General features: G+C 40.9%; 2 protein-coding genes across 2 annotated transcripts in view; one reads left to right on the top strand and one right to left on the bottom strand.

The window, feature by feature from the left end:
• Positions 1 to 1,695: 1,695 nt before the first annotated feature.
• Positions 1,696 to 14,268, bottom strand: MFAP1 (microfibril associated protein 1). Its single transcript, XM_029239806.1, has 9 exons — positions 14,017 to 14,268; positions 10,064 to 10,283; positions 8,787 to 8,916; positions 8,096 to 8,283; positions 7,468 to 7,576; positions 7,205 to 7,365; positions 5,385 to 5,544; positions 2,516 to 2,605; positions 1,696 to 2,419 (listed from the first exon to the last, which is right to left on the bottom strand). Exons 1-9 carry the CDS (start codon positions 14,093 to 14,095, stop codon positions 2,237 to 2,239), a joined length of 1,320 nt encoding a protein of 439 aa, XP_029095639.1. The 5' UTR covers positions 14,096 to 14,268; the 3' UTR covers positions 1,696 to 2,236.
• Positions 14,269 to 16,138: 1,870 nt separating this feature from the next.
• Positions 16,139 to 25,573, top strand: part of WDR76 (WD repeat domain 76) — a 62,909-nt gene continuing 53,474 nt past the window's right edge. Inside the window, exons 1-2 of the mRNA XM_029237303.1 lie at positions 16,139 to 16,220; positions 17,068 to 17,478. Of these exons, the coding sequence (XP_029093136.1) occupies positions 16,164 to 16,220; positions 17,068 to 17,478 (468 nt within the window). The 5' untranslated portion in view covers positions 16,139 to 16,163. The remainder of the gene's footprint in view (positions 16,221 to 17,067; positions 17,479 to 25,573) is intronic.

The raw sequence follows: 25,573 nt of genomic DNA, 5'->3' as shown, positions 1-25,573 counted from the left end.
CAGATCAGGCTCATTCATATGACTAGTTCTCAACAGCATTCAAGGTACACTTAGAGTCTCAGCAAAGTGTACTGTACTCCATGGCATGTGTCTCTAGGGTAGCTTATGAACAGCTGAAAGGCCAGTACCTGCCTAGGAGCCACTGTATGTAGTTTTAAGTCACCAATCCAGTTCATAAGCCACTGTGAGTTAGAATTTAGGTACTGAGGTGGGAACATGGTAACTACAATAGAAGTTATCGAAGGTTATGTCTTATATAGAATTTATGAAAGATTTTGATTTAATATTTTCTGAACCACAACACTTACACCTTGGATTCCATTTTCTAACCTGGAGAGAAAGCAATTTTACTTTAAAAGTTGATCAAATTTTTGATCACCAACTCACCCTTGCTGAGCTTGTTTCCTCAACTATAAAATGATACATAGATCTGATAGGTTGTAAGAATTCATGAGCAGGTGAATGTAGCTCTCACTCTCATTTTGGCTCTAGGATAATTCTTAGATTGTATCTCCTTCTGGCACATACAAGTGACATTCATCTCTGTGTTTATTACCTCACAGTAATTATTTGCACTCGTATTTTTATTCTAGGACATTTAAGGATTTATGAGTGATTCTTCTAGTGGGGCATTTAAAGATTGTGAAAAGACCTTGCCTGTCTCATTTTCTAAAATGAGATATTTATTTTTGGCTGAGTTGGGTCTTCCTTGCTGCGCGCGGGCTTTCCCTAGTTGTGGTGAGCGGGGGCTACTCTTGGTTGCAATGCACGGGGTTCTCATTGCAGGGGCTTCTCTTGTGGAGCACGGGCTCTACGTGCATGGGCTTCAGTAGTTGCAGCATGTGGGCTCAGTAGCTGTGGCTCTCGGGCTCTAGAGCGCAGGCTCAGTAGTTGTGGCACACGGGCTTAGTTGGTCCGCAGCATGTGGGATCATCCTGGACCAGGACTCGAATCCGTGTCCCCTGCATTGGCAGGTGGATTCTCTTTTTTTTCTTTTTGCGGTACGTGGGCCTCTCACTGTTGTGGCCTCTCCCGTTGTGGAGCACAGGCTCCGGACGCGCAGGCTCAGCGGCCATGGCTCACGGGCCCAGCCGCTCCGCGGCACGCGGGACCTTCCCAGACCGGGGCACGAATCCGTGTCCCCTGCATCAGCAGGCGGACTCTCAACCACTGTGCCACCAGGGAGGCCCTGCAGGCGGATTCTTAACCACTGTGCCACTAGGGAAGTCCCCCCCCCTTCTCATTTTTTAATGCAATTTAGAGATGATAGTCTTCCCACTGGTTAAATGTCATTCCTTATAACCCCTGGGACTCCTAATGCTCTGCCACATGCACGGTGGTCATGTGGTAAATATTAAATGGAAAAAATTTAACTCTGCCAGTGACGTCTAACATGTTGTCGCTACATTGCAACTCAGAGCACTATGCCCTCGATATATGAGCTGGGCAAGAAGATACCAGTATGCTACATGGATTCCTCATTTCATGTGTCCTGTTTTGTTCTATATACAGCTACAGTTTAGACAGCAAGGACAACCACGTACACATTTGCTCATGGAATAAATCTAGGTGCCACTTACAATACAGCCTGTCTAGCATCTGTGCTGGTTTCTGAGATCAAAGGGGATGATTAAAATGTGAAACATAATTTGCCTGACAATTCCCTGCTGTCTTTTATTTTAGTTAATAGGTAGATACTTGTCAGCCTGCACATTTTATTTCTGGTATGCTAAAAAACCTCTTGGTGTATGATTCTTTTATTTCTTGACACACACACACACACACACAAATGGATCAAAAAGTAATGTTCATCTAGAAAAATTTACCCCAAAAATGCAAAACAGGTTTCAATGAGCTTAGATTTCCTGTACGGTAGAAGTAATGCATTGTCCGCTTACACGCCCATCCATTTTTCTAACCCAAGCTAAGGGCTGGAAAAAGAAACCTGGAACAGTCCCAAGTGAATATGGGAAGCCAGAGCAATAATGAAGTTGAAGATTTCTCAGAAATAGTCCTAAGTGGGGAGCCTCTAATCCTACCTGGACAGTGCTTTTCTGCAGGTTTCTCAGCATGAGTCCAAACCTCACAAAGCACCTCAAAGACTAGGTTTGCCCAGTGTCACAAGTATGGCAGTAGGCTCAGCAGGCTGGATACAGGGGCCATGTAAATAGTAGTAAAAACAATCAAGGACCAGATGCTGAGACTTCCCCTTGTGTCCCATAGTTGGAAGAATAAGTTAAGTAGTTTTCCGCTTCTTGGCAGATGGCCGCTCAAATACATCTCGTACCCCAGCTGCCTTTTGTTTAAAGAACTTTGTGTTCTGGGCACTCTCTTGGCCCCATGCTGAGTCAAAGGAGGTGGTGTCTTGATCCACGAGGTGGGTGTACTTGGTACGACCAGAGCGTCCAAAGTTCTTGACCTGTTAGGACAGATGATGAGTTATACCACCAGACATATCATGTCACAGCCCTCGATACGTTACTTTTCTCTCTCATGTCATTAAGGTACCCCATACCTGCATGACTTTGGGAAGAATGGTTTTGTTGAAATGATCCTCCAGGGTAGGTGCGCTGAAATCTCTCTTGTATACTTCTTCATCCTCATCCTGTAGAAAAGAGTCTTATCAATCTTGTGGTTTTATTTCTCATATATTCAAACTACATTTTTTTTTAGGGATCATTTTTTAAAACCATTTAACTTTATTATTTTAATTAATTTTTTTGGCCGTGCTGTGCTGCATGTGGGATCTTAGTTCCCTGACCAAGGATCGAACCCGTGCCCCCTGCAGTGGAAGCGCAGAGTCGTAACCACTGGACCACCAGGGAAGTCCCTCAAACTACAAATTTATTAAATTTTACAACAAGGGATAAAAAGAAAGCAGAGGGTATTGAACCTATTGAACCAAGAGCTTACATCTAGTTGAGGAGATGATAATCTTTTTTTCCCTTGTGTTATCTTTTTCCTTCCTAAGTATAGACATTTCCTGAAGGTTGGCTGTATTCTTCTCTGCACTCAACATGTTCATTCACTCACATGATTTCAACTTCGTACAGGCCTCTCAAATCTCCAATCCTGATTCTTCTACTGCCCAATACACATCTTAGCTTGGGTATTCTGGGATTTCAAACTCACATCTAAAGTGAAAACTGTATCCCTAACCTTTCCAAATCAGCCTCTTCCTGACTTAACTTCTGTTAATAGGACCAACATTCTCTCAATTACCTAGATTCTCATTACCTGGGTTATTATAGTTTTTCCCTGCAATCAATCTTACACATTTCATGGGATTAATGTTTCTAGAACACAACTCTCATTATACCTCTGTCCTGCTCAAAAACCTTCAATGGTTCTCTATTAAATAAGCACAGTTCTTCTGTGTACTAGTCAAGGCCAAATGCTGTGTAGCCTTAATCTACTCCTTTGCCTTTACAGATGATACTTTCTGCCTCCATTTCTTGTTCCTTTACATGGAATGTCTTCCTACCCCCCTGAATGTCAGGAAGTCTATACATCTTAATTTTTTTAAAAAAGATTTATTTATTTATTTGGCCGCACTGGGTCTTAGTTGCTGCACGTGGGATCTTCCTTGCAGCGCGTGGGATCCTTAGTTGCGGCATGCAGGATCTTTTTTTCTTTTAGTTGCAGCATGCGGGATCTAGTTCCCTGACCAGCGGTCAAACCTGAGCCCCCTGCATTGGGAGCGTGGAGCCTTAGCCACTGGACCACCAGGGAAGTTCCAGGAAGTCTATATATCTTAAATGTCACCTCCTTGATGTTACCCTTTTCAGTCTTCTACCACATATAACACCTCTCTCTTCAGAAGTCCCTTAGTACTTTCACTGTTCCTTATGTTACAGTAGATATTTGCCTTAGCTCTATTATTAGATTGTAAGCCTTCTGAGGGCAAGGATTATATAACCTGTAGCTGTGCTTAACAGTAGTACCCTTCATACAGTAAATGCTCAAAAGGTTTACTTAATGAACTGTATAAAATAACTATAGAGAATAGTTTCAAATCAACATATAAGTAAGACTATAATGTTATGATACAGATCATAAACATATGTGCTGAAAGAATTAAAATAGTACCGTTTTAGTTAAGGAAAGTTTCATGGAAGAGCTGAGTCCTTTAACCAAACATACTTTTGGAGTAATCTTTTTCCCTTCAGCTATAGAAAGGCCAATTTAAAGGTAGGACAATTAAACAGTTTTCATGAAACCAACTTTTCTCCTTGTTAGAGTCTGAGAGTCCCTCATTTAATCTCAGAAGCCATTTCAACTTCACTCTCTTTGTCCAGATGAGAAGAGTTGATATTTGAGTATGTGCACCAAAAGACTCACATAAACCTTTCCTTATGTGTCACAGTCAGCAATGCACTGCTTCCTTAAGGAGCTTGATTATTAAAGCTGCTGAAATGCTTAAGCAATGATATTTTATGACTTTGAAGCAGTATAAGAAGTAATTCATAATCTCCACTGACTCATATCTTGAAAGCCACATGGGCTGGAAAACTGCATAATAAGCAAACATTTCCTGCTGAGCAGATAGACTGAAACTGATTATGGAGGGAGAGGAGTAAGGAATCCTCCAGTGAAGTTTTAAAATTTTTCTACAGTGAAAGGCAGGAATTAGGGGCAGTAGGGATATTTAATGTTTGCTATACAGCATTTGAAAAAGCTAGTCTAGTTTTTGATAAACACTTCTTTAACATCAGGAAATAGTTTGACAAACCACATGCTATTAGAGTAATAAATGTAACCAATTCTCCCATTCCCTTTCCTGCTATCTCTCTATTAAGGAATTATCACTAGTGCTAACCCAAATAATTTGGAAGAAGTCCTTTTCACTTTATACAGGGTTAACAGACTGATATTTTGACTTTGGTTTTATATGAAGAAAAAAGATGATGGCATTACACATAATGGTTAGATTAACAATTTTTTTGGTTAGACTTAATCACTTTCTGTCAGCTCAGAATGAAGTAAATTAAACTTATGCCACCCAAACATGAGTTAATGTAAAGCTCTTTGCAGAGCCTGGTTTTCTCATAACCAAAATTTCTCACTCAGCTATGGATAATGATATCTAAGTGATTTGGGGAACCCAAATGGTCTAGTATCTATATAGATCACTCTGTATTTCAGTTCCTCAATTCTTCTATTACATCATTTCCTCCTTCTGAGAGCTGGGGCCAAAAGAGAAGAGTTGCTGCTACATCTAAAATCCTGTTGCCAATGCTTTCCTCTATTTGGTGTTGTATTCTTCAGAGGCAAAAAGCAAATGAGAAAGTTGACCACTGGCAAGTGGAAGTAACATCCCAGGACCAGGGAAATGGGGAGTTATTCCTACTGCCCCATTTTCCCATTCTCTTTTCACTTCTTACCATGAAGAAGGCACCCCGGTGATAATACTTCTGTAAGAACTTATATTTGCCCTTAACAGCTTTGTTGGTAATGACTTTGCCATTTGCCCGAAGCTCAGCTCGCCTCTCTTCCTCAGTCAGGTTTCGCATGCGTTCAATTTCTGCTTTCTCCTTTTCAAGCCTGTCCAGAGAACAAAACTATTTATTAGTATCATTTTAGCTTCAGAAAGACCCAGTTATCTGAATATGACACAGTCCCCGCTCCTTTCAACCATCATTCATCTTCATCAATTCTAGTTATTACCTGTTAGGAATCAAGATCGGGAGCTCAATAAATAAGAGGGTGACATAGTCTTCATTATGCTTGCAAGACCAGGTTTTGCAAACTTTTGAAAGTTGATTCTAGCCTTTCTGAGGTTTAGACATACTACCACTGCTTGATTTTATAACATTACTAATTTTCCTTCCCTAAAAAGCCTTCTTAGTTAAAAAAAAATCAAAAATTTAAAAGACTCTGGGGGCTTCCCTGGTGGCACAGTGGTTAAGAATCTGCCTGCCAATGCAGGGGACACGGGCTCGAGCCCTGGTCCGGGAAGATACCATATGCCGCGGAGCAGCTAAGCTCGTGTGCCACAACTACTGAGCCTGCGCTCTAGAGCCCGTGTGCCACAACTACTGAAGCCCGGGTGCCTAGAGCCCGTGCTCTGCAACAAGAAAAGCCATCGCAATGAGAAGCCCATGCACCGCAACAAAGAGTAGCCCCCGCTTGCCACAACTAGAGAAAGCCCATGTGCAGCAACGAAAACCCAACACAGCCAAAAATAAATAAACAAATAAATTTATATGTTAAAAAACAAATAACTCTGTATAAGAGTTTACTGGTATTTCTTTAGTAATGTGCTTATATGTCACAAACCAAGGATCACCCTCATTAATTAAACTGCGTGACTTTAACCCTTTTTTTGGGGTGGAGAGTCATAGATTCCTTTTCTTCAAAAAATGCAAATAAACACATAATTTTTCATACAATGTTAAAGGGTACATGGACTCCTTGACGCCCAGGATAAAAACCTTAGAAACTGCAGGCTGAGGACAGAGTCTTCTATTGAGGATTATAATCTGGGATTACCCTCTCTCATTCCTATCAATTTTTAGGAATGGGTGATGCAGCTCAGAAATGATTCTGCTCTAACACAATGATTGTGGTAGATTATTTAAATGCCACAAATTCTTCCCCTCACAGTATGCATGTCCCTTTGCAGAAATGATATGTGAGCTTCAAAAGACCTTGCCAGCTTCCACCTTTGCCCTCTTAGAATGCTGCCCTGAGACCATTATGTAAGGAAACTAGTCTAGCCTACTCAAGAAGAAGTGAGGCATCGTAACTGACAGAGCCAACTACCAGACACATGAGTGAAGCCCAGTCAATCTTCCAGCTGGACGCAACTGCATAAGAGAACCCAGGTGAAATCAGCAGAGGAACTGCATAGCCAACCTCCAAAATTATGAGAAATAATTGTTTCAAGTCACTTACTTTTGGGTTGGGTTGTTACGCAGCAACAGGTAACTGATTACAGTGAGTAACTTGTGTGTGTCTACTAGGAAACTACTAAAGGGAGTATCAGCTGGCACTCTATTGTGGAGACACATGGACAAAATGCGTTTCTTTTCCCTGATTTTATTGTAAAAGCCACATTCCAATGTATGGGGAACCCACCCAGTTGCAGGAACCCTAAAGGAAGCTAGAATGGAACTCATAGTAGGTGTGGAGCCTCAGAGCTACCCTACTAGGAACCTGTCCCACCAGTGGTATTTAACTCTAGGCCCATCCTATTACTCACGCTTCTCGATCTTCTCTGTCCCTCTTGATTCTCTTTAGCTCCCGAACTTTCCACGCCTCATATTCCTCCTCATCATTTTCATCGTCAGTATTGAGTGCATCCAGTGCAGCCAGGGACCGCTTGTTCTCCTCCAGCTCTTTCTTGGTCTCCTCTTCTACAATCTGGATAGGGAGAACAGTTCAACTGTTGGACTTCCTTATTCTCCTCAGACAGACCTAAGCACACAACTCCTTGCATTCAATCCTCACAGCTACCTCCAGTACCTTGAGTGTGTACTTGCGCCTCTCCTCAGCCATGCGTTTGGCCTCCTGTTCCAGCTCCTTCTGTTTCAATGCTTCAGCCTCACGTTCCTGAACCGTTACCCGGTCCTTCCTGCAGCACAGAGGTCCTGTTAATTACCCAAAGCCCTTAGAGTGGAGGTCTCTGTTCCCCTAAATTAAGTCCCATCCAAACCAGACAAAGCCCAACAATCTCTGGCTCTATTATTTGCAAAGAGCCCAAAATGGGAGTCATTCCTGGTTTTCAGAGCATCAAAATTCCATTCATCTTTGAGAATTGCCTGAATAGCAAGAAATCTGCTGGACTCTAGGATTTCTAGCCATTAGGAAAGGAATAGGAATTTGCTCTTCAAGCTTGATTTTGTGTTTAAAAGAATATAACACCTTGGCAGGTATGTTTTCTTTAAGTGGAAAAGAAGATGTGAAAACAAACTCAGTCTTCCTGCTAACAAGATATTCCTCAGCAAATACCCTGCCGAGTTGGGGCACTGGGCAGACTTTTCCTTGGTGCTTACATTTCAGGAGAGCAGGAGAGGGAAAAGAGGCTTCCATCTTCAGACCTGGAAAGCAGTAATTATTTCCAGGATTCAGGCCTGATTTATGAGATACTTACTTCCGAATGAAAACTGGCTTAAGGCGAGGCTCCATCTCATCTTCACTGTCTGTGTACTCTTCATACTCAGACTCTGATTCTGACTCCTCCCCAGAACGTCCCTCATCTTCCACCTCCATGACTTCCAGCTCTTCATTTTTTCTCTCCTGCGCTCGTTGACGCATCATGCCACGGCGCCGTTCTATTTCCTGTCAAGTTACATGTCCAAGCCAGTCAGCTAATTGGCCTGTGCTCTGAGATGTCTTTTTATTTTAACCTCATCAAGCTCAACAAATTCTGATATGAGTAAATGCAACTTAGTACCATTCTATTTCTTTTTTAACATCTTTATTACAGTATAATTGATTTACAATGATGTGTTAGTTTCTGCTTTATAACAAAGTGAATTAGTTATACATATGTCCCCATATCCCTTCCCTCTTGCCTCTCCCTCCCACCCTCCCTATCCCACCCCTCTAGATGGTCACAAAGCACCGAGCTGATCTCCCTGTGCTACGCGGCTGCTTCCCACTAGCTATCTATTTTATGTTTACTACCATTCTATTTCAATCCTATCCCCAATAAGCAGGGAACACTGGATCAGACTTCTGCCAAAAGCAGATATCTTGCACCTTTAAGGCCTCATCAAAGGAGCACAAGCCCTAACTTTTTCTTGTATGCAGAAAGAACTTCCCACTTTCCGAAATTATACCTCATCATCAATCTCTTCCTCTTCTTCTTCACTGCTATCTTCTCTTTCCATGCGCCAAGCATCTCCTTCCACTTCGGAGTCACTTTCTCCAACCACTTCAGGTTCCACTATTTTCCGATGTCGAGCCAATCTGAAAGAAAGTGTCCAAGTGTAACACCAACCTCACAAAAACGAAGGGGCATCAACCACATTTCCTTAGTCACAGAGCACCTGGACATTATGTTTGCTTTTATTAATACTGAAGTCTTGAGATGAGGAAACCAAGGGCAGATTAAAGAAACTAACTCAAAGTGTTAGAACAAATAGTCAAGTTGGACCCAAAACATTACATGTATGCTGAGGCACCCTGGAGCACTGCAACAAACATAGATGGGTGCACTGGGATATATTTTAAAGCTCAAGGTAGTTCACAATTTCAACAGTAGATCACACTACGTTTCCTTTCAATGATATATCTTAGTAAAACTGGGATTTTTGGGCTGCTGTGATAAAAAGCAAGTACTGCATGAAATCAATATGCAACAGGAAATGAGTGACAGTGCCAATGTGACTCTAAGGTTTGAGAAGTTGTCAGTGCCCAAGAGACACGCAAACCCCAGTAGTAAGTAACTGTGGTTATGTAAAAACGAAATAAAAATGTTTTTTCTTTTATACATATTATATTTTTCAAGTGGCTAAGTTGCTAGGACATAAATATTTATTAAATCATTTGGATCTAACTACTTAATAAAATAAACAGAATTGTTTGGGCCCAGGGCTCTGTGAAAAAACTCCTTTAGACAATATGAACTGTGAAAATTTGGGGCCTCTGGCCTCCTCTGTAAGGTAATGTCTCAGTCAATACACAATACACAAAACCCCTCATTGGGAGGCTCCCTTTTCGACATCAGTCCTTTTTTCCTACTTCATCAGTGTCATTTCTCCTCATTGGCCTTTAGAATAAATGCATGGATAAAATCAAATTTCTCAAATTTTATAAAACATCTTTGTGCTAAAAAGACTCCTCAACAAACGAACCAACGGTCTGTGTTTTCCATCATCTTAATGAGTTATTTTCCTAACCCCACTGTGCCTGTTGGCTCACTTGTAAAAATGGGGATAACAGTACCTACCTCATAAGGTTATTATGTGGATTACAAGAATTAGTAAATGTAATATACCTGGAACAGTGCCTGGCACATAGTAAGTACTATTCAAGTATTAGCTATTACTGCTGTTGTTCCTATTAATTAACCTGTAGGGGTTCAGGTCCAGGGAAACATAACCCTAGTCATTACCTCTCCTCCACATCTTCACTAATACGGTTCTGCAAACGCCGTAGCCGAGGGTCGCTAGATGAATCCTCCTCCTGTTCCTCAGGCTCTGCTTCTTGTTCTTTGGCTTTCTTAATGAACTGAAACTCTTCATCCTCCTCATCTGAGGACTCCATAGGGGCATAGTCTGGCCTCTTTCCCGACACATAACGTTTTACCTTCACTTTTTCCATCGAAATCTCACCTGGGTGAGAAAAATAACTTATGTTTCAGTAGCCTCTTTCCCAATGTCCTTCAACCCTTGGCCTTTCCAGGGAGAGCCCTGTATTCCTGGCAAACCAGAGTCCAAGCAGGAGAAGAAGAGAGCCATTACCCAACCATCTATTCATCTAATGCTGTTTTCCTACAAAGGCCAAGTCATGCGAAGGCATTCTTGTGAACACCAACACTAATGATAATGAGGCTTAGCTTGGGTACAATGAAGTGAAGGAAGGCGGGCAGTGAAACAATAGAAAAAGTCCCCCCAAACGGAGACTACCTCCAACACAAATTCATGCTACTCCACCTCAACTATGTGCTTAAGCGAATTATTTGTAATAGTGCCCAGCACACAGTAAGGATGACTTAAGTGGGAATATAAAATTAAAATACTGTTCATTCTTTTAGTTTGAGACTTTTCCGTGGCAGCCTTTATAAATTACCATATAACGCCATCTTCTAATCTTTATTTCTACCTTCTTTTCTTTTAGCTTATGTGCTATCAAACCTGCAAGAGTAGATTATCTGTCTTTTACAAATACCAACAATTCCAGTGAACAGAAAATCAGTGAAAACTAACCAACATATTTTATAAGATGAATATAACCCTGATAACCAAACTGTACAATTCAAGGGAAAATTTTAGGTGGATTTCACTTATGAACATATACAAAAATACTAAATAACATAATAGCAAATGTATTCAGGCAATGTAAAAACTAACCAAAAAAACCCCTCTAAGCTATAGTGACATAACAGGATTTAGCCCAGGACTACAAGCATGGCTTAACCTTAGAAAATTAACAGGGAAAAAAGTAATGTACTATTTAAAGTTTACATATTTATGGGACTTCCCTGGTGGTCCATTGGTAAAGAATCCACCTTCCAATGCAGGGGATGCGGGTTCAATCCCTCATTGGGGAACTGAGATCCCACATGCCACAGGGCAACTAAGCCCACACACCACAACTACTGAGCTCGCGTGCCTCAACGAGAGAGCCCACATTTCGCAACTAAGACCCGACGCAGCCAAAAAAATAAATAAAATTAAAAAATTTAAAAAATAAATATTAAAAAAAGAATGAGAGGGCTGCCCTGGTGGCGCAGTGGTTGAGAGTCCGCCTGCCGATGCAGGGGACACGGGTTCATGCCCCGGTCCGGGAAGATCCCACATGCCGCGGAGCGGCTGGGACCGTGAGCCATGGCCGCCGAGCCTGCGCGTCCGGAGCCTGTGCTCCGCAACGGAAGAGGCCACAACAGTGAGAGGCCCGCGTACCGGAAAAAAAAAAACAAACCATGAGAAATCACAACAAAATAAAAATTAAAAAAATAAAGTTTATACATTTAAAGTGACATAATCTAACAATAGATACAGCAAACATTATATTTAATGATAAAACATTAGAAGCATTCCTTTAAAAAACAGTGGGCATCATTAGGTTGTCCCTATCATATCTTCTAATCAACGTTATATTATGGTTTTAATTAGAGCAATAAGAAAAAGAGATAAAAGGTAAGAACTGAAAAGGAAGAAACTGCCACAATTTACAGACTATATGATTACTTATGTAGAAAATACAAGATAACCAACAGATAAGCTAAAAAAAATTCAAGAAGAATGCTGGATAAACGTTAGATAAAAATAAATGTGCCTGTAGGTTGGCTACCTATAATTAGATAATACAGTTAAAAAATACTATTTACAATAGCAACTAATCTGTAAGATACTAAGGAATAAATCAACAAATGATGTAGGCCTTTAGGAGGAAAAATATAATTGTATTTAAATATATAAAAGATCGAAATAAACGGAGAAATATATCATGTTCAAGGATGAGAAGTTGGCAACTGTGCCCGAGTTGATCGATAAATGTGTGATCTATAATTTTCATGCAATTTCATTAAAAGCTGTTCTCAGGCGATTTTAAAATCATATGGAAGAACAGGAGGTCAAAAAGAGCCAAGACAATTCTGAAGAACAAGGTGAGGTAAAAGACTTTAACAGACACCTCAGCAAAGAAGATAAAGATGGCAAATAAGCATGTGAAAAGATGTTCCACATTATATGTCGTCAGGGAAATGCAAATTAAAAAAACAATGAGATACCACTACACACATATTAGTCTGGCTAAGATCCAGAGTTCTGACAATACCAAATGCTGGTGAGAATGTGGAGCAACAGGAACTCTAATTTACTGCTGGTGGGAATGCAAAATGGCACAACCACTTTGGAAGATAGTTTGATGGTTTCCTACAAAACTAAACATACTCTTACCGTATGATTCAGCAATCATACTCCTTGGTATTTACCCAAAGGAGTTGAAAACTTATGTCCACACAAAAACCTGCACACGGATATTTACTGCAGCTTTGTTCATAACTGCAAAAACTTGTAAGCAACCAAGATGTCCTTTACTAGGTGAATGGGTAAATAGACCGTGGCACATCCAGATGATGGAATATTACTCAGCAATTTAAAAAAAAAAGAGCTATCAAGCCATGAAAAGATACGAAGTAACCTTAAATGCATAGTAAAAATACTGTGTGATACCATAATGATGGATAAATGTCCCTACACATTTGTCCAAATCTACAGAATGTACAACACCAGAGTGAACCTTAATGTAAACTACCGATTTTGGGTGATAATGATGTGTCAGTGTAGGTTCACCCTACCCTAGAGAAATTCTTACACAAGTGCACTAAAGAGACATGTTTAAGCACTGTTTGTAACAGGAGAAAAAGTAACAAAACAACACTGTCCCTCAGCAGGGAGCAAACTGTGGTTTAATTATATAATGGAACTCATAAACAGTTAAAATGAATGAATAAGATCTTCATGTATTCAAAGAATACGTCTCAAAAAACATGTTGAGTCAAAAAAAAAAAAAAGGCAGGTTGCACAAGAATAGGTACCGTATATTTTTTAAAAAAAGAATTGACATTAGTTTTCAAATACTTTACTGAAAAAACTCTTTCAGTCTGACTTCCCAAACAGGTACAGTTTTCCTTCATCCATCTGCACCCATCCTTTAAAGATCAAGTTAAATACCCCAATCTGAAGCGATTATTCCTTCTCTGCCCTCCCTAAGCACTTCGTTTGTATCACCTATGTGACAGGTATTATAGGTGCAAAAGACCATACAGCTGCTTAGAATGTGCCTCTTTTTGCATGTCTCACATCTAGTAGACTATGAGTTCCTTACACCACTGTCTTACACCATTTTGTATTCAATTTAACAAATACAGGCACTGCGTTGGTTCAAGGGATAAAAAGTTTAATAAGACAGAGTTCCTGCCTCAAGGAGGTTATGAGCTTATGATGCAGTGGAGGGAAATGGACATGTAATTAACAACGATAAGAGTTATAGAAGCATCAAAAACAGACTATGGATAACAAAAGAGGGATTGTATCCCACACAACCCCTTGCAAGCAGCAGGCATTCACTATATTTATTAGTCTAACTTATTGGTGGAGGCCAAGGCAACAGGGTGCTTGCTGTAGGAGAGAGCACACAGGCTCTAGTAACAGGATGAGACGGAAGTAGCTTTTGTTTCCCCTAAGCAACGCGACTGGATGCGAGTTTGATAGGGAAAGTCGAAGAAATAGGGGGCAAGATCGTAAGGGTCGCTGGGGTTGAGGTGGTGGGCCCGGGGTAGGTTTGGAATATGCTGGGGAAAGAGGTAAGATCCGACTGGAAAGCCGCTCAGCACAGTACCTTTCTCATTGCGAACCGGGACGGCTCCAGCCGTAGACTGAATGGGCGGCTGTTTCATGAGTGAGCTTGGGACCGACATGTTGACGGCAGCGGCAGTGACTCCCCAAACTTGACTGATTCCAAACTGAACAGAACAGAACAACGTCAACGAACTGAAAAAACCTCTTCCACTTAGGCCACTGTACACTGCTGCGCCACTGATAGAGACACCACTTCCGACTGAGCTAGAAAAACCGGAAATATGCGACCAGAGGATTGTGGGATTGTGGAGGACGTCTGGGCGCCTACGGCTAGAACGTCGAGTCTGTTACTGCGCATGTTCATAGGCCGCCCTGGCCTCCTCAGTTTCGCAGTGTTTGGACGCACTTTCTGGCGGGAATTTGCTTCCGTTGGGCTTTGCTGTTGAGACCCTGCGGCGAGGAAAGGCTGAATGAAAGGTTTCGCTCGTTAGGGTTGGTTTGAAGCCAAGGAAAATCGGGTAGTGAGGGATAAGAAACTGAGGAGATAGTGAAGGGCGGTTTGTCCAGATTGTTGAAAGCTCAGAGTTAGCGTTTAATCGGAATAGAAATCATGTTAATAGCACCTGATTAGCTCAGTTGATGAGGCTGAGCGGGTTGTGGTGAGGTATTTTTTGGTCACGTGAGGGCAAGTGGCAAGAAAAAAAAAATCCCCCAGGCGGCTTAGAACAGTGCCTGAAATCCGAACACTCTTAGGCTTTACAGTTCTTTCCGTTTCTGGAGACTGCCTATTAAAACATATTCCTGGCTGAAATGTTTGTATATAAAAGTCCATAAGTAATTATTAAGCACCGCGCTTAGCTTTCTCTAAGGAGTATGGAATATTGTTGAAAGGCTTGTTTCCTCCAGAAACTTGAATTTCATTTAGTAAGTCTTCAAGGGCTTATAGAAGAGTAACTGAAATAATCCCAATTTACTAGTTGGGTTGTGTTAAAAAACATAGACTAATTGCTAGTCAGAACACAGTCACTGTAGAAAGGGTTTTATAACTGCTGTGGTGGGGAGAGAAGGGACAGCCTGAGCAAAGTCTTGAAGTCCAGAAATAACATGGTATATATCAGACACTATGAAAAGTTTGATTTTATCAGTAATTTTTGAGTCAAGGAGTGTGCAAGTTCCTGAAGGGCTTTAAAGGTGCTGTTAATAGGATTAGTTCTCAAATTATTTCACCTGTATCCTAAAATTGGGCCTCAGCTGGGAGAAGAAATAAAATTGGGCAAGTCTCGATCAAGGAACAGTGGATAACTCAAGTAACCAACCAAGGGAGCAGTTTTGAGCTATAAAGAAAAGGACTGTAAAAGAGTAGATAGAAATTTGTTATAAATTCATCAGCTCCAAAACTATGCTATCCAGAGGGAGTAAATCTGTTGGGAAGGCAATTGTTTCTGCTCGCGGCAACCCAGAAAATAGGAAAAAAAAAAAAAGTTTAATATGACAGTGACTATAAGAAATACAGTGCCCTGAAATCTTATTTATGATGCTTTGTGACACAAAAGTTATTTAAAACATTTCCCCAGTCTTTGGGCTTTGTAAGGTCGTCACTAAATGTTAGTTAACTGGTGGGCGAAGTTTAAACCAGCTTAAGTTATCAGCTCTTGAAAAAAAAAAAAAATCAAAATGCTTCTATTCCCAGGAAGAAAATACGGTGGCCATTGGGCATAATTTTCTGGTGGTGGGATTACAAGGAACTAGGGGCTGAGGTAAAGGCTGCATATATATTGATTTCATTGCCTCTCTATTTCATATGGTATTTAAGCGCTCCTGAATCTTTTCCAGGCTCACGTTGCTAGGCAAGGTGGTTTTTCCTTAGGAGAGGCGCAGGTGTTTTTCAAAGTGAGATACTGGCATCAGCAGTATCAAAATCACCGGGATCCAAGGTAAAAATGTCGATTCGGTCCCTTCTATTCCCTGAGGAATTTGAGTTTGTGGTGAGGCTAGCAACCTTGCCTCTTTAAGAGACTAATGTAACGCCCAGTGCTCTCTCCCCCTCCCACCGGCTGGGATCGGAACCCTCCTGCGCCGCCCTGGCCTCCCCCGCCCCGGACCCCTCCCCACCCCTCCCACCTCCACCCATCCCCGCCTCCCGTCGCAATCTTGGCGGGAAGACGCCAGCTGCTAAGCGGAGGGAGGATGTCTGGGTCGCGCGCAGAGGCCGAGGAGAAGGTGGGCTCCAGACAGCGACTCCAGGTGAATGGGAGAAAAGGCTTGTCCCTTTCGGGTGTGTTCCTGCCTCAGTCTTCGTGAGGGGTGTGCCGGGCATAGGCCGAGGAGGATGGGAGGACTTGCCACCCGGCACCTCCTGACTCTAAAACTTTCCTGCTCCCTGGGGCATCTCTCAGTTTAACGGGTTTTTGGGGGTGTTGCTTTAAAAGATAAGCGGGGATGCCTGTCCTGGTTTTCCTCTGGAAAGTAGACCTTCAGCATTGAGGAAGATGTTTATCAATAACCCCCAAAATAGTGTCTGGCTGGGATCCGGAAGCCTGCATTTGCTTTTGCAGTCGTTATGGTCAGTTTCCCACTCTTGAAACAATTCCAGTTACTCAGTCTCCTCAGTTACAAATTGTCGTCATTTTTTTTTTTTTTTTTTTTTGCGGTACGCGGGCCTCTCACTATTGTGGCCTCTCCCGCTGCGGAGCACAGGCTCCGGACGCGCAGGCTCAGCGGCCATGGCGCACAGGCCCAGCCGCTCCGCGGCATGTGGGATCCTCCCGGACCGGGGCACGAACCCGTATCCCCTGCATCGGCAGGCGGACTCCCAACCACTGCGCCACCAGGGAAGCCCCTGTCGTCATTTTTATTATTGGTCTGGCCGACTCATGGGTAAGAAATGTGTCCAGTATAATAAATAATTCTATTCAGGTTAATGAATTAGGTATCTAGATTTTGGAGGGAAAAAGGTTTCCTTACAGGCTATCAGTTTGGCTTTGTGTTGTCATTATGAAATAGGAATTAGATTTATTTATACAGATCTGTAAGAAAAGGCTTAAAACCTGGAATTTTAATACTCTCTGTTTTCCTTTATTGACCTGAATAGGTGAATGAATATAAGGAAAACCAAAACATCGCTTATGTGTCTCTGAGACCAGTACAGACTACAGTTTTAGGAAAAACAGCTAAGGTGTATCTTGTTCCCTTTTCACTCAGTAGCTACAAGCCAGATCAACTTAAGCGCTCCAAATCCCTATTAGATAAGAATTCTAACAATGAAGTGGCATGTAAGAAATGTAAGAAGGCTGAAATAAAGAAAACTTGCAGAAGGATTTTAACCCCAAAGATGGAAGCCACATCTTCCAAGGCAGAATCCACTCTGCAAAAATCATCCTTAGATGTTCATGCTGAAAGTAACAAGTGGCAATACAAGAGCACTTCAGATACAGTGATTCTCAGTGCTGATACAGAAAGCAGCCAGGATGGAGACAGTGATGAAGGTACCACACCAGGCATGGTAAGAATTTAATTACTAGCTTATTCAAATTTTTCGTATTTAAAAATATGTTTTTAAGTTCTGATAAGCTAAGGTTATCAAGGGTCTCATTAGCTCAAACAGATTATTTTGTCATCTAATTTATGTTTAACTGAAATTTTATTCTTTAAATGTATAACATAACTTCCTTGGGTTAATTTTACTCTTGGTTTCGATTTGTGAAAGAGGGGATTGACTTAATCTTCACTCTGCTTCCCTTTTTCTTCCTCTCAGCTTATTGCACTTATTTTTGAGCTTACTTCTACTTTATGGTGTCATGCTCACCTTTACATATTTATGCACAGTGTACCAGAAGAAGCTGAGTTGTGGGACATATAGCATTTGAATGACTCCATGTCAGGGTAGGAAAATCACCATTAATTGATTGCATTCATGTGCTGAATATTTCCTTTAATTATGTAAAGGAGACAAGTGATGGAGTAGAGAAGATACGTGAGAAACACTAATTCTATTTAAAATAATAGTTCCATCAGTTTAAGGAATTAAGCATCTAATTCTTTTGGCTTCTATTGCCTGCCGGGAGTGTTGTACTTCATTTAAAGTGACAAATTTTATGCAAGACAAGGTAAAACCCTACCACATGATGGAAAGTTGATGGAACTAGCACAGAAAATGATGGTAGGGAAAGGGAGATGGGATAATTGAGGCGGTGTTGTAATGAACTAGGACCTGTGGTGGGACAGGGTGGGCTAAGTCATAAATGCGTTGGACTGGGGGTTGGAAGCCTGGGTTTTAGTCATGGCCGCTTCTAAGAAACCTTGTACCTTTAAGCAGATCACTTCTACTGTGAGGAAATTGGATAAGATTGGTGGTTCTCAAACTTTAGCCTATATCAGAATTACCTGGGAGGCTTGTTAAAACTCCTGTGCAGGGCTCCACCACCAGTTTCTGATTCAGAAGTTTTGAAGTGGGTATAGAATTTGCATGTCTAAAATGGCTTCCTAGAGACAACGGTCCAGGACTGCACTTTGAGAACCAGTGGATTTGATTATCTCTTTGGCCTCTTAAACTGTAAGATTCTGAGTATTTTATAAAATTTTATAAAATAAAAACAGATTTTATTTTGATGTAAGGTAAACAGGGTCAGAAATTAGAACATGAGGTAGGACTGGAGATAGTCAGAGTCATAAATGCTCAGCATATATTTTCTTAGGACAAGCTGAAAGAGCTCACATCTTTTTTTTTAAAAAAATAAATTTATTTATTATTTATTTTTGGCTGCATTGGGTCTTCGCTGATGCGCGCGTCCCCTCTGCAGCTGTGGTGCGCAGGGGCCCCTCCTCGTGGTACGCTGGCCTCTCATTGCGGTGGTTTCTCCCGTTGCGGAGCACGGGCTCTAGGTGCTCGGGCTTCAGTAGTTGTGCCTCACCGGCTCCAGAGCACAGGCCCAGCAGCCGTGATGCACGGGCCCAGCTGCTCTGCGGCCTGTGGGATATTCCTGGACCAGGGCTCGAACCCATGTCCCCTGCATTGGCAGTTGGATTCTTAACCACTGCACCACAAGGGAAGCCCGAGCTCACATCTTTTATAGAACATTTCATTCTTTTGTTCTCTTCCCTTTCGATAATTATCTTTTTGGGGTAAAATGGTTAAGGCTTTGTGGTACCATGCTTTAGGAAAAGTATTTAGTTTATAAGCTTATTTGTGCTCAGGTGAAGGGTGGCTTCTGTCACATCAAAGACAAGTGCCTGTAAGTCTAGAATTTTATTCTCCTTTTCTGCGAAGTTTGCTAAATTTCATCTCTCAGTCCTTCTATTAAATATTTTAATGTCATGAAGCATTTCTGAACAGTTTTAAAAAAATTTGAGAAAATTTTACACTTACAGAAGAGCTGCAAAAATAGTAAAGGCAATTCTCCTATATCTTTCACCCGTCTTCGGTTTTTGTTAATATCATACATAGCATAAAATGTTTATCGAACTAAGAAATTAACCTTGGTACAGTGCTGTTAACTAACGTACAGAATTTATTAGGATTTCACCAGTTTTCCAACTAATATCCTTTTCCTCTTCCAGTATCCAGTCCAGGATCATACAGTGGATTTAGTTGTCATGTCTCTGTAGATCTGGAAACAGTTTCTCAATCTTTCATGACCTTGACACTTTTGAATAGTGCTGGGCAGTTATTTTGTATAATTTCCCTCAATTTGGGTTTATCTGCTGTTTTCTCATGATTAGAGTAAGATTTTGCATTTTGGGGAAGCATACCACAGAAATGAAAGTGCCCTCCTCAGTGCATCATATCAGGGTGTACGTGATGTTGGTATTTTACTGGTGATGTTGACCTTGATCATTTAGCTAAGGTGGTGTCTGCCAGGATTCTCTAATGTAAACTTACTATTTTTCCCTTTGTAATTACTAAATACTTTGAGGAAGATACTTTAAGACTATGTGAATATCTGGTTTCTGTCATCAAGCATATATTTATTTTTTTATTAAGATAGAATTCACATAACATAAAATTTACTAAATTGTGTAATTCAGTGTTTTTTAGTATACATACATAAGGCTGTGCAGCCATCATGACTATCCAATTTCAGAAATTTTCATCACTCCAAAAAGAAACCACATACCTGTTAGCAGTGACTACAAACCCTATTCCTCCCTCCCTCAGCCCTGGAAACCACTAATCTACTTTCTGTCTATAGATTTGCCTGTTCTGGACATTTCATATAAATGGAATTATACAATATATGGCTTTTTTGGTCTGGCTTCACTTACCATGTTTTCATCATTCATTCATGTAGCATGTATTGGTACTTATTCCTTTTTATGGCTGAATAATATTTCATTGTATGGATATACCACATTTTGTTTATGCATTCATCAGTTGATGGACATTTGGGTTGCTTTCACTTTTTTGCTCTTAAGAATAATGCTGCCATGAGCATTTACTTGTGAGATTTTGTGTGATGTTTTCCATTCTCTTGGTATATACCTTGGAGTGAAATTGCTGGGTCAAATGGTAACTGTGTTTAACTTTTTTCGGAATTGTCAAATTGTTTGCCAAAGTGACTGCACCATTTTTACATAACCACTATGAAAAATCCAATTTCTCTCTACCCTCAACAATACTTATTATTGTTTGTCTTTTTTAAAAATTAAAATTTTTAATTGAGGTAAAATACACAATGTATAATTTACCATCTTTACCATTTTTAAGTGTACAGTTCAGTAGTGTTATGTACATTTACATAGATGTAAAACGAATGTCCAGAACTCTTCATCTTGCAAAACTGAAGCTCTATACCCGTTAAATAACTCCCCATTCCCTTACCTCCTTTCAGCCTGTGGAAACTACCATTCTACTTTCTGTCTCTGTGAATTTGATTGTTATAAGTACCTCATATAAGTGGAATCGTATAGTATTTGTCTTTTTGTGACTTATTTCACTTAACCTAATGTCCTTAATTGTTTGTTTGTTTTTTTGCGGTACGCAGGCCTCTCACTGTTGTGGCCTCTCCCGTTGCGGAGCACAGGCTCCGGCCGCGCAGGCTCAGCGGCCATGGCTCACGGGCCCAGCGGCTCCGCGGCACGTGGGATCTTCCCAGACTGGGGCACGCACCCGCGTCCCCTGCATCGGCAGGCAGACTCTCAATCACTGTGCCACCAGGGAAGCCGTCTTTAATTGTTTTGATTATAGCCATACTAGTGGATGCGAAGTGGTATCTTATTGTGGTTTTTTAAATTAATTAATTTTTGGCTGTGTTGGGTCTTCGTTGCTGCACACGGGCTTTCTCTAGTTGCAGCGAGCGGGGGCTACTCTTCCTTGGGGTGCGTGGGCTTCTCACTGCAGTGGCTTCTCTTGTTGTGGATCACGGGCTCTAGGCACGGGGGCTTCAGTAGTTGTGGCACATGGGCTCTAGAGCGCAGGCTCAGTAGTTGTGGTGCATGGGCTTAGTTGCTCTGTGGCATGTGGAATCTTATTGGACCAGGGCTCGAACCCATGTCCCCTGCACTGGCAGGCGGATCTTAACCACTGCGCCACCAGGGAAGTCTCCCCTCATTGTGTTTTTTTTTTTTTTTTCGGTACGTGGGCCTCTCACTGTTGTGGCCTCTCCCGTTGCGGAGCACAGGCTCTGGATGGGCAGGCTCAGTGGCCATGGCTCACGGGCCCAGCCGTTCCGTGGCATGTGGGATCGTCCCGGACTGGGACACGAACCCGTGTCCCCTGCATCGGCAGGCAAACTCTCAACCACTGTGCCACCAGGGAAGCCCTATTTTTAGTTTTTTAAGGAACCTCCATACTCTTCTCCATAGTGGCTGTATCAATTTACATTCCCACCAACAGTGCAAGAGGGTTCCCTTTTCTCCACAACCTCTCTAGCATTTATTGTTTGTAGATTTTTTGATGATGGCCATTCTGACTGGTGTGAGGTGATACCTCATTGTAGTTTTGATTTGCATTTCTCTAATAATTACTGATGTTGAGCATTCTTTCATGTGTTTGTTGGCAATCTGTGTATCTTCTTTGGAGAAATGTCTATTTAGGTCTTCAGCCCATTTTTGGATTGGGTTGTTTTTTGATATTGAGGTGCATGAGCTGCATGTATATTTTGGAGATTAATCCTTTGTCAGTTGCTTCATTTGCAAATACTTTCTCCCATTCTGAGGGTTGTCCTTTCGTCTTGTTTATGGTTTCCTTTGCAGTGCAAAAGCTTTTAAGTTTCATTAGGTCCCATTTGTTTATTTTTATTTCCATTTCTCTAGGAGGTGGGTCAAAAAGGATCTCGCTGTAATTTATGTCATAGAGTGTTCTGCCTTTGTTTTCCTCTAAGAGTTTTATAGTGTCTGGCCTTACATTTAAGTCTTTAATCCATTTTGAGTTTATTTTTGTGTATGGTATTAGGGAGTGTTCTAATTTCTTTCTTTTACATATAGCTGTCCAGTTTTCCCAGCACCGCTTATTGAAGAGGCTGTCTTTTCTCCATTGTATATTCTTGCCTCCTTTATCAAAAATAAGGTGACCATATGTGCATGGGTTTATCTCTGGGCTTTCTATCCTGTTCCATTGATCTATACTTCTGTTTTTGTGCCAGTACCATACTGTCTTGATTACTGTAGCTTTGTAGTATAGTCTGAAGTCCAGGAGCCTGATTCCTCCACCTCCATTTTTCTTTCTCAATATTGCTTTGGCTTTGGGGTATTTCGTGCTTCCATACAAATTGTGAAATTTTTTGTTCTAGTTCTGTGAAAAATGCCAGTGGTAGTTTGATAGGGATTGAACTGAATCTGTAGATTGCTCTGGGTAGTATAGTCATTTTCATAATATTGATTCTTCCAATCCAAGAGCATGGTATACATCTCTATCTATTTGTATCATCTTTAATTTCTTTCATCAGTGTCTTATAGTTTTCTGCATACAGGTCTTTTGTCTACTTAGGTAGGTTTATTCGTAGATATTTTATTTTTTTTGTTGCACTGGTAAATGGGGGTGTTTCCTTAATTTCACTTTCAGATTTTTCATCATTAGTGTGTAGGAATTCAAGAGGTTTCTGTGCGTTAATTTTGTATCCTGCTACTTTACCAAATTCATTGATTACCTCTAGTAGTTTTCTGGTAGCATCTTTTGGATTCTCTGTGTATAGTATCACGTCATCTGCAAACAGTGACAGTTTTACTTCTTCTTTACTGATTTGGATTCCTTTTATTTCTTTTTCTTCTCTGATTGCTGTGGCTAAAACTTCCAAAACTATGTTGAATAATAGTGGTGACAGTGGGCAACCTTGTCTTATTCTTGATCTTAGTGGAAATGGTTTCAGTTTTTCACCATTGAGGACAATGTTGGCTGTGGGTTTGTCATATATGGCCTTTATTATGTTGAGGTAAGTTCCCTCTGTGCCTACTTTCTGGAGGGTTTTTATCATAAATGGGTGTTGAATTTTGTTGTAAGCCTTTTCTGCAGCTATTGTGATCGTATGGTTTTTATTCTTCCATTTGTTATTATGGTGTATCACATCGATTGATTTGCGTATACTGAAGAATCCTTGCATTCCTGGGATAAACCCCACTTGATCATGGTGTATGATCCTTTTAATGTGCTGTTGGATTCTGTTTGCTAGTAGTTTGTTGAGGATTTTTGCATCTGTGTTCATCAGTGATATTGGCCTGTAGTTTTCTTTCTTAATGACATCTTTGTCTGGTTTTGGCATCAGTGTGATGGTGGCCTTGTAGAATGAGTTTGGGAGTGTTCCTCCCTCTGCTATATTTTGGAACAGTTTGAGAAGGATAGGTGTTAGCTCTTCTCTAAATGTTTGATAGAATTCTCCTGTGAAGCCATCTAGTCCTGGGCTTTTGTTTCTTGGAAGGTTATGGGGATTCCGTTGTAGGTTATTTGTTGCTTTTCCCTTGTTGTTCTTAATATTTTTTCTTTGAATTTAATTTTTTTTAGTTTGATTAATGTGTGTCTCGGCATGTTTCTCCTTGGATTTATCCTGTATGGGACTCTCTGTGATTCCTGGACTCGATTGACTATTTCCTCTCCCATATTAGAGAAGTTTTCAACTATAATCTCTTCAAATATTTTCTCAGTCCGTTTCTTTTACTCTTCTTCTTCTGGGACCCCTATTATTTGAATGTTGGTGTGTTTATGTTGTCCCAGAGGTCTCTGAGACTGTCCTCAATTCTTTTCATTCTTTTTTCTTTATTCTGCTCTGCAGTGGTTATTTCCACTATTTTATCTTCCAGGTCACTTATCCGTTCTTCTGCCTCAGTTATTCTGCTGTTGATTCCTTCTAGAGAATTTTTGATTTCATTTATTGTGTTCATCATTGTTTGTTTGCTCTTTAGTTCTTCTAGGTCCTTGTTAAACGTTTCTTTATTTTCTGCATTCTATTTCCAAGATTTTCGATCATCTTTACTATCATTACTCAGAATTCTTTTTCAGGTAGACTGCCTATTTCCTCTTCAATTGTTTGGCCTGGTGGGTTTTTATGTTGCTCTTTCATCTGCTGTGTATTTCTCTGTCTTCCCATTTTGCTTAACTTACGTGTTTGGGGTCTCCTTTTCGCAGGCTGCATGTTCGTAGTTCCCGTTGTTTTTGGTGTTTGCCCCTAATGGCCAAGGTTGGTTCAGTGGGTTGTGAAGGCTTCCTGGTGGAGGGGACTAGTGCCTGTCTTCTGGTGGATGAGGCTGGATCTTGTCTTTCTGGTGTGCAAGACCACGTCCAGTGGTGTGTTTTGGGGTGTCTGTGACCTTATTATGATTTTAGGCAGCCTCTCTGCTAACGGGTGGGGTTGTGTTCCTGTCTTGTTAGTTGTTTGGCATAGGGTGTCCAGCACTGTAGCTTGCTGGTTGTTGAGTAGAGTTGGGTCTTAGCGTTGAGATGGAGATCTCTGGGAGAGCTTTTGCCATTTGATATTACATGGAGCTGGGAGGTCTCTGGTGGACCAACATCCTGAGCTCTGATCTCCCACCTCAGAGGCATAGGCTTGATACCCAGCTGGAGCACCAAGACCCTTTAGCCACATGGCTCAGAAGAAAAGCGAGAAAAAAATGAAAGAAAGAAAGAAAAAAAAATAGAGTTCTTAAGATAAAAAAATAATTATTAAAAATAAAAAATGAAAAAATAATAAAAAAAGAAAGAAAGAAGAGAGCAACCAAACCAAAAAACAAATCCACCAATGATAGCAAGCACTAAAAACTGTACTTAAAAAACAAAAACGGAGACAGAACACTAGGACAAATGGTAAAAGCAAAGCTGTACAGACAAAATCACACAAAGAAGCATACATGTACACACTCACAAAAAGAGAAAAAGGAAAAAAAATCTATATATATATAAAAAAAGGAGGAAGAGAGCAACCAAATTAATAAAGAAATCTACTAATGACAATTAACTCTAAATACTAAACTAAGATAAACATGAAACCAGAAACAAATTAGATGCAGAAAGCAAACTCTAAGTCTACAGTTGCTCCCAAAATCCACTGTCTCAATTTTGGGTTGATTCGTTGTCTATTCAGGTATTCCACAGATACAGGGTACATCAGGTTGTGGAGATTTAATCCACTGCTCCTGAGGCTGCTGGGAGAAATTTCCCTTTCTCTTCTTTGTTC

This window comes from Monodon monoceros, unplaced genomic scaffold, assembly GCF_005190385.1.
Source record: "Monodon monoceros isolate NGI ecotype Baffin Bay Population unplaced genomic scaffold, NGI_Narwhal_1 Super_Scaffold_21, whole genome shotgun sequence".
NCBI lineage: Eukaryota > Metazoa > Chordata > Mammalia > Artiodactyla > Monodontidae > Monodon > Monodon monoceros.
Note: the sequence above shows the minus strand (reverse complement) of the source record. Positions and strands in the feature narration are given on the sequence as shown.

Coding starts and splice junctions, on each gene's coding strand:
- MFAP1 (XM_029239806.1), bottom strand. CDS start 14,095: ATGTCGGTCCCAAGCTCACTCATGAAACAGCCGCCCATTCAGTCTACG. Junction 5,545..7,204: donor GACAGAGAAGATCGAGAAGC/GTGAGTAATAGG, acceptor TTCTCTGGACAG/GCTTGAAAAGGAGAAAGCAG. Junction 2,606..5,384: donor ACCGGGGTGCCTTCTTCATG/GTAAGAAGTGAA, acceptor TCTTTTCTACAG/GATGAGGATGAAGAAGTATA.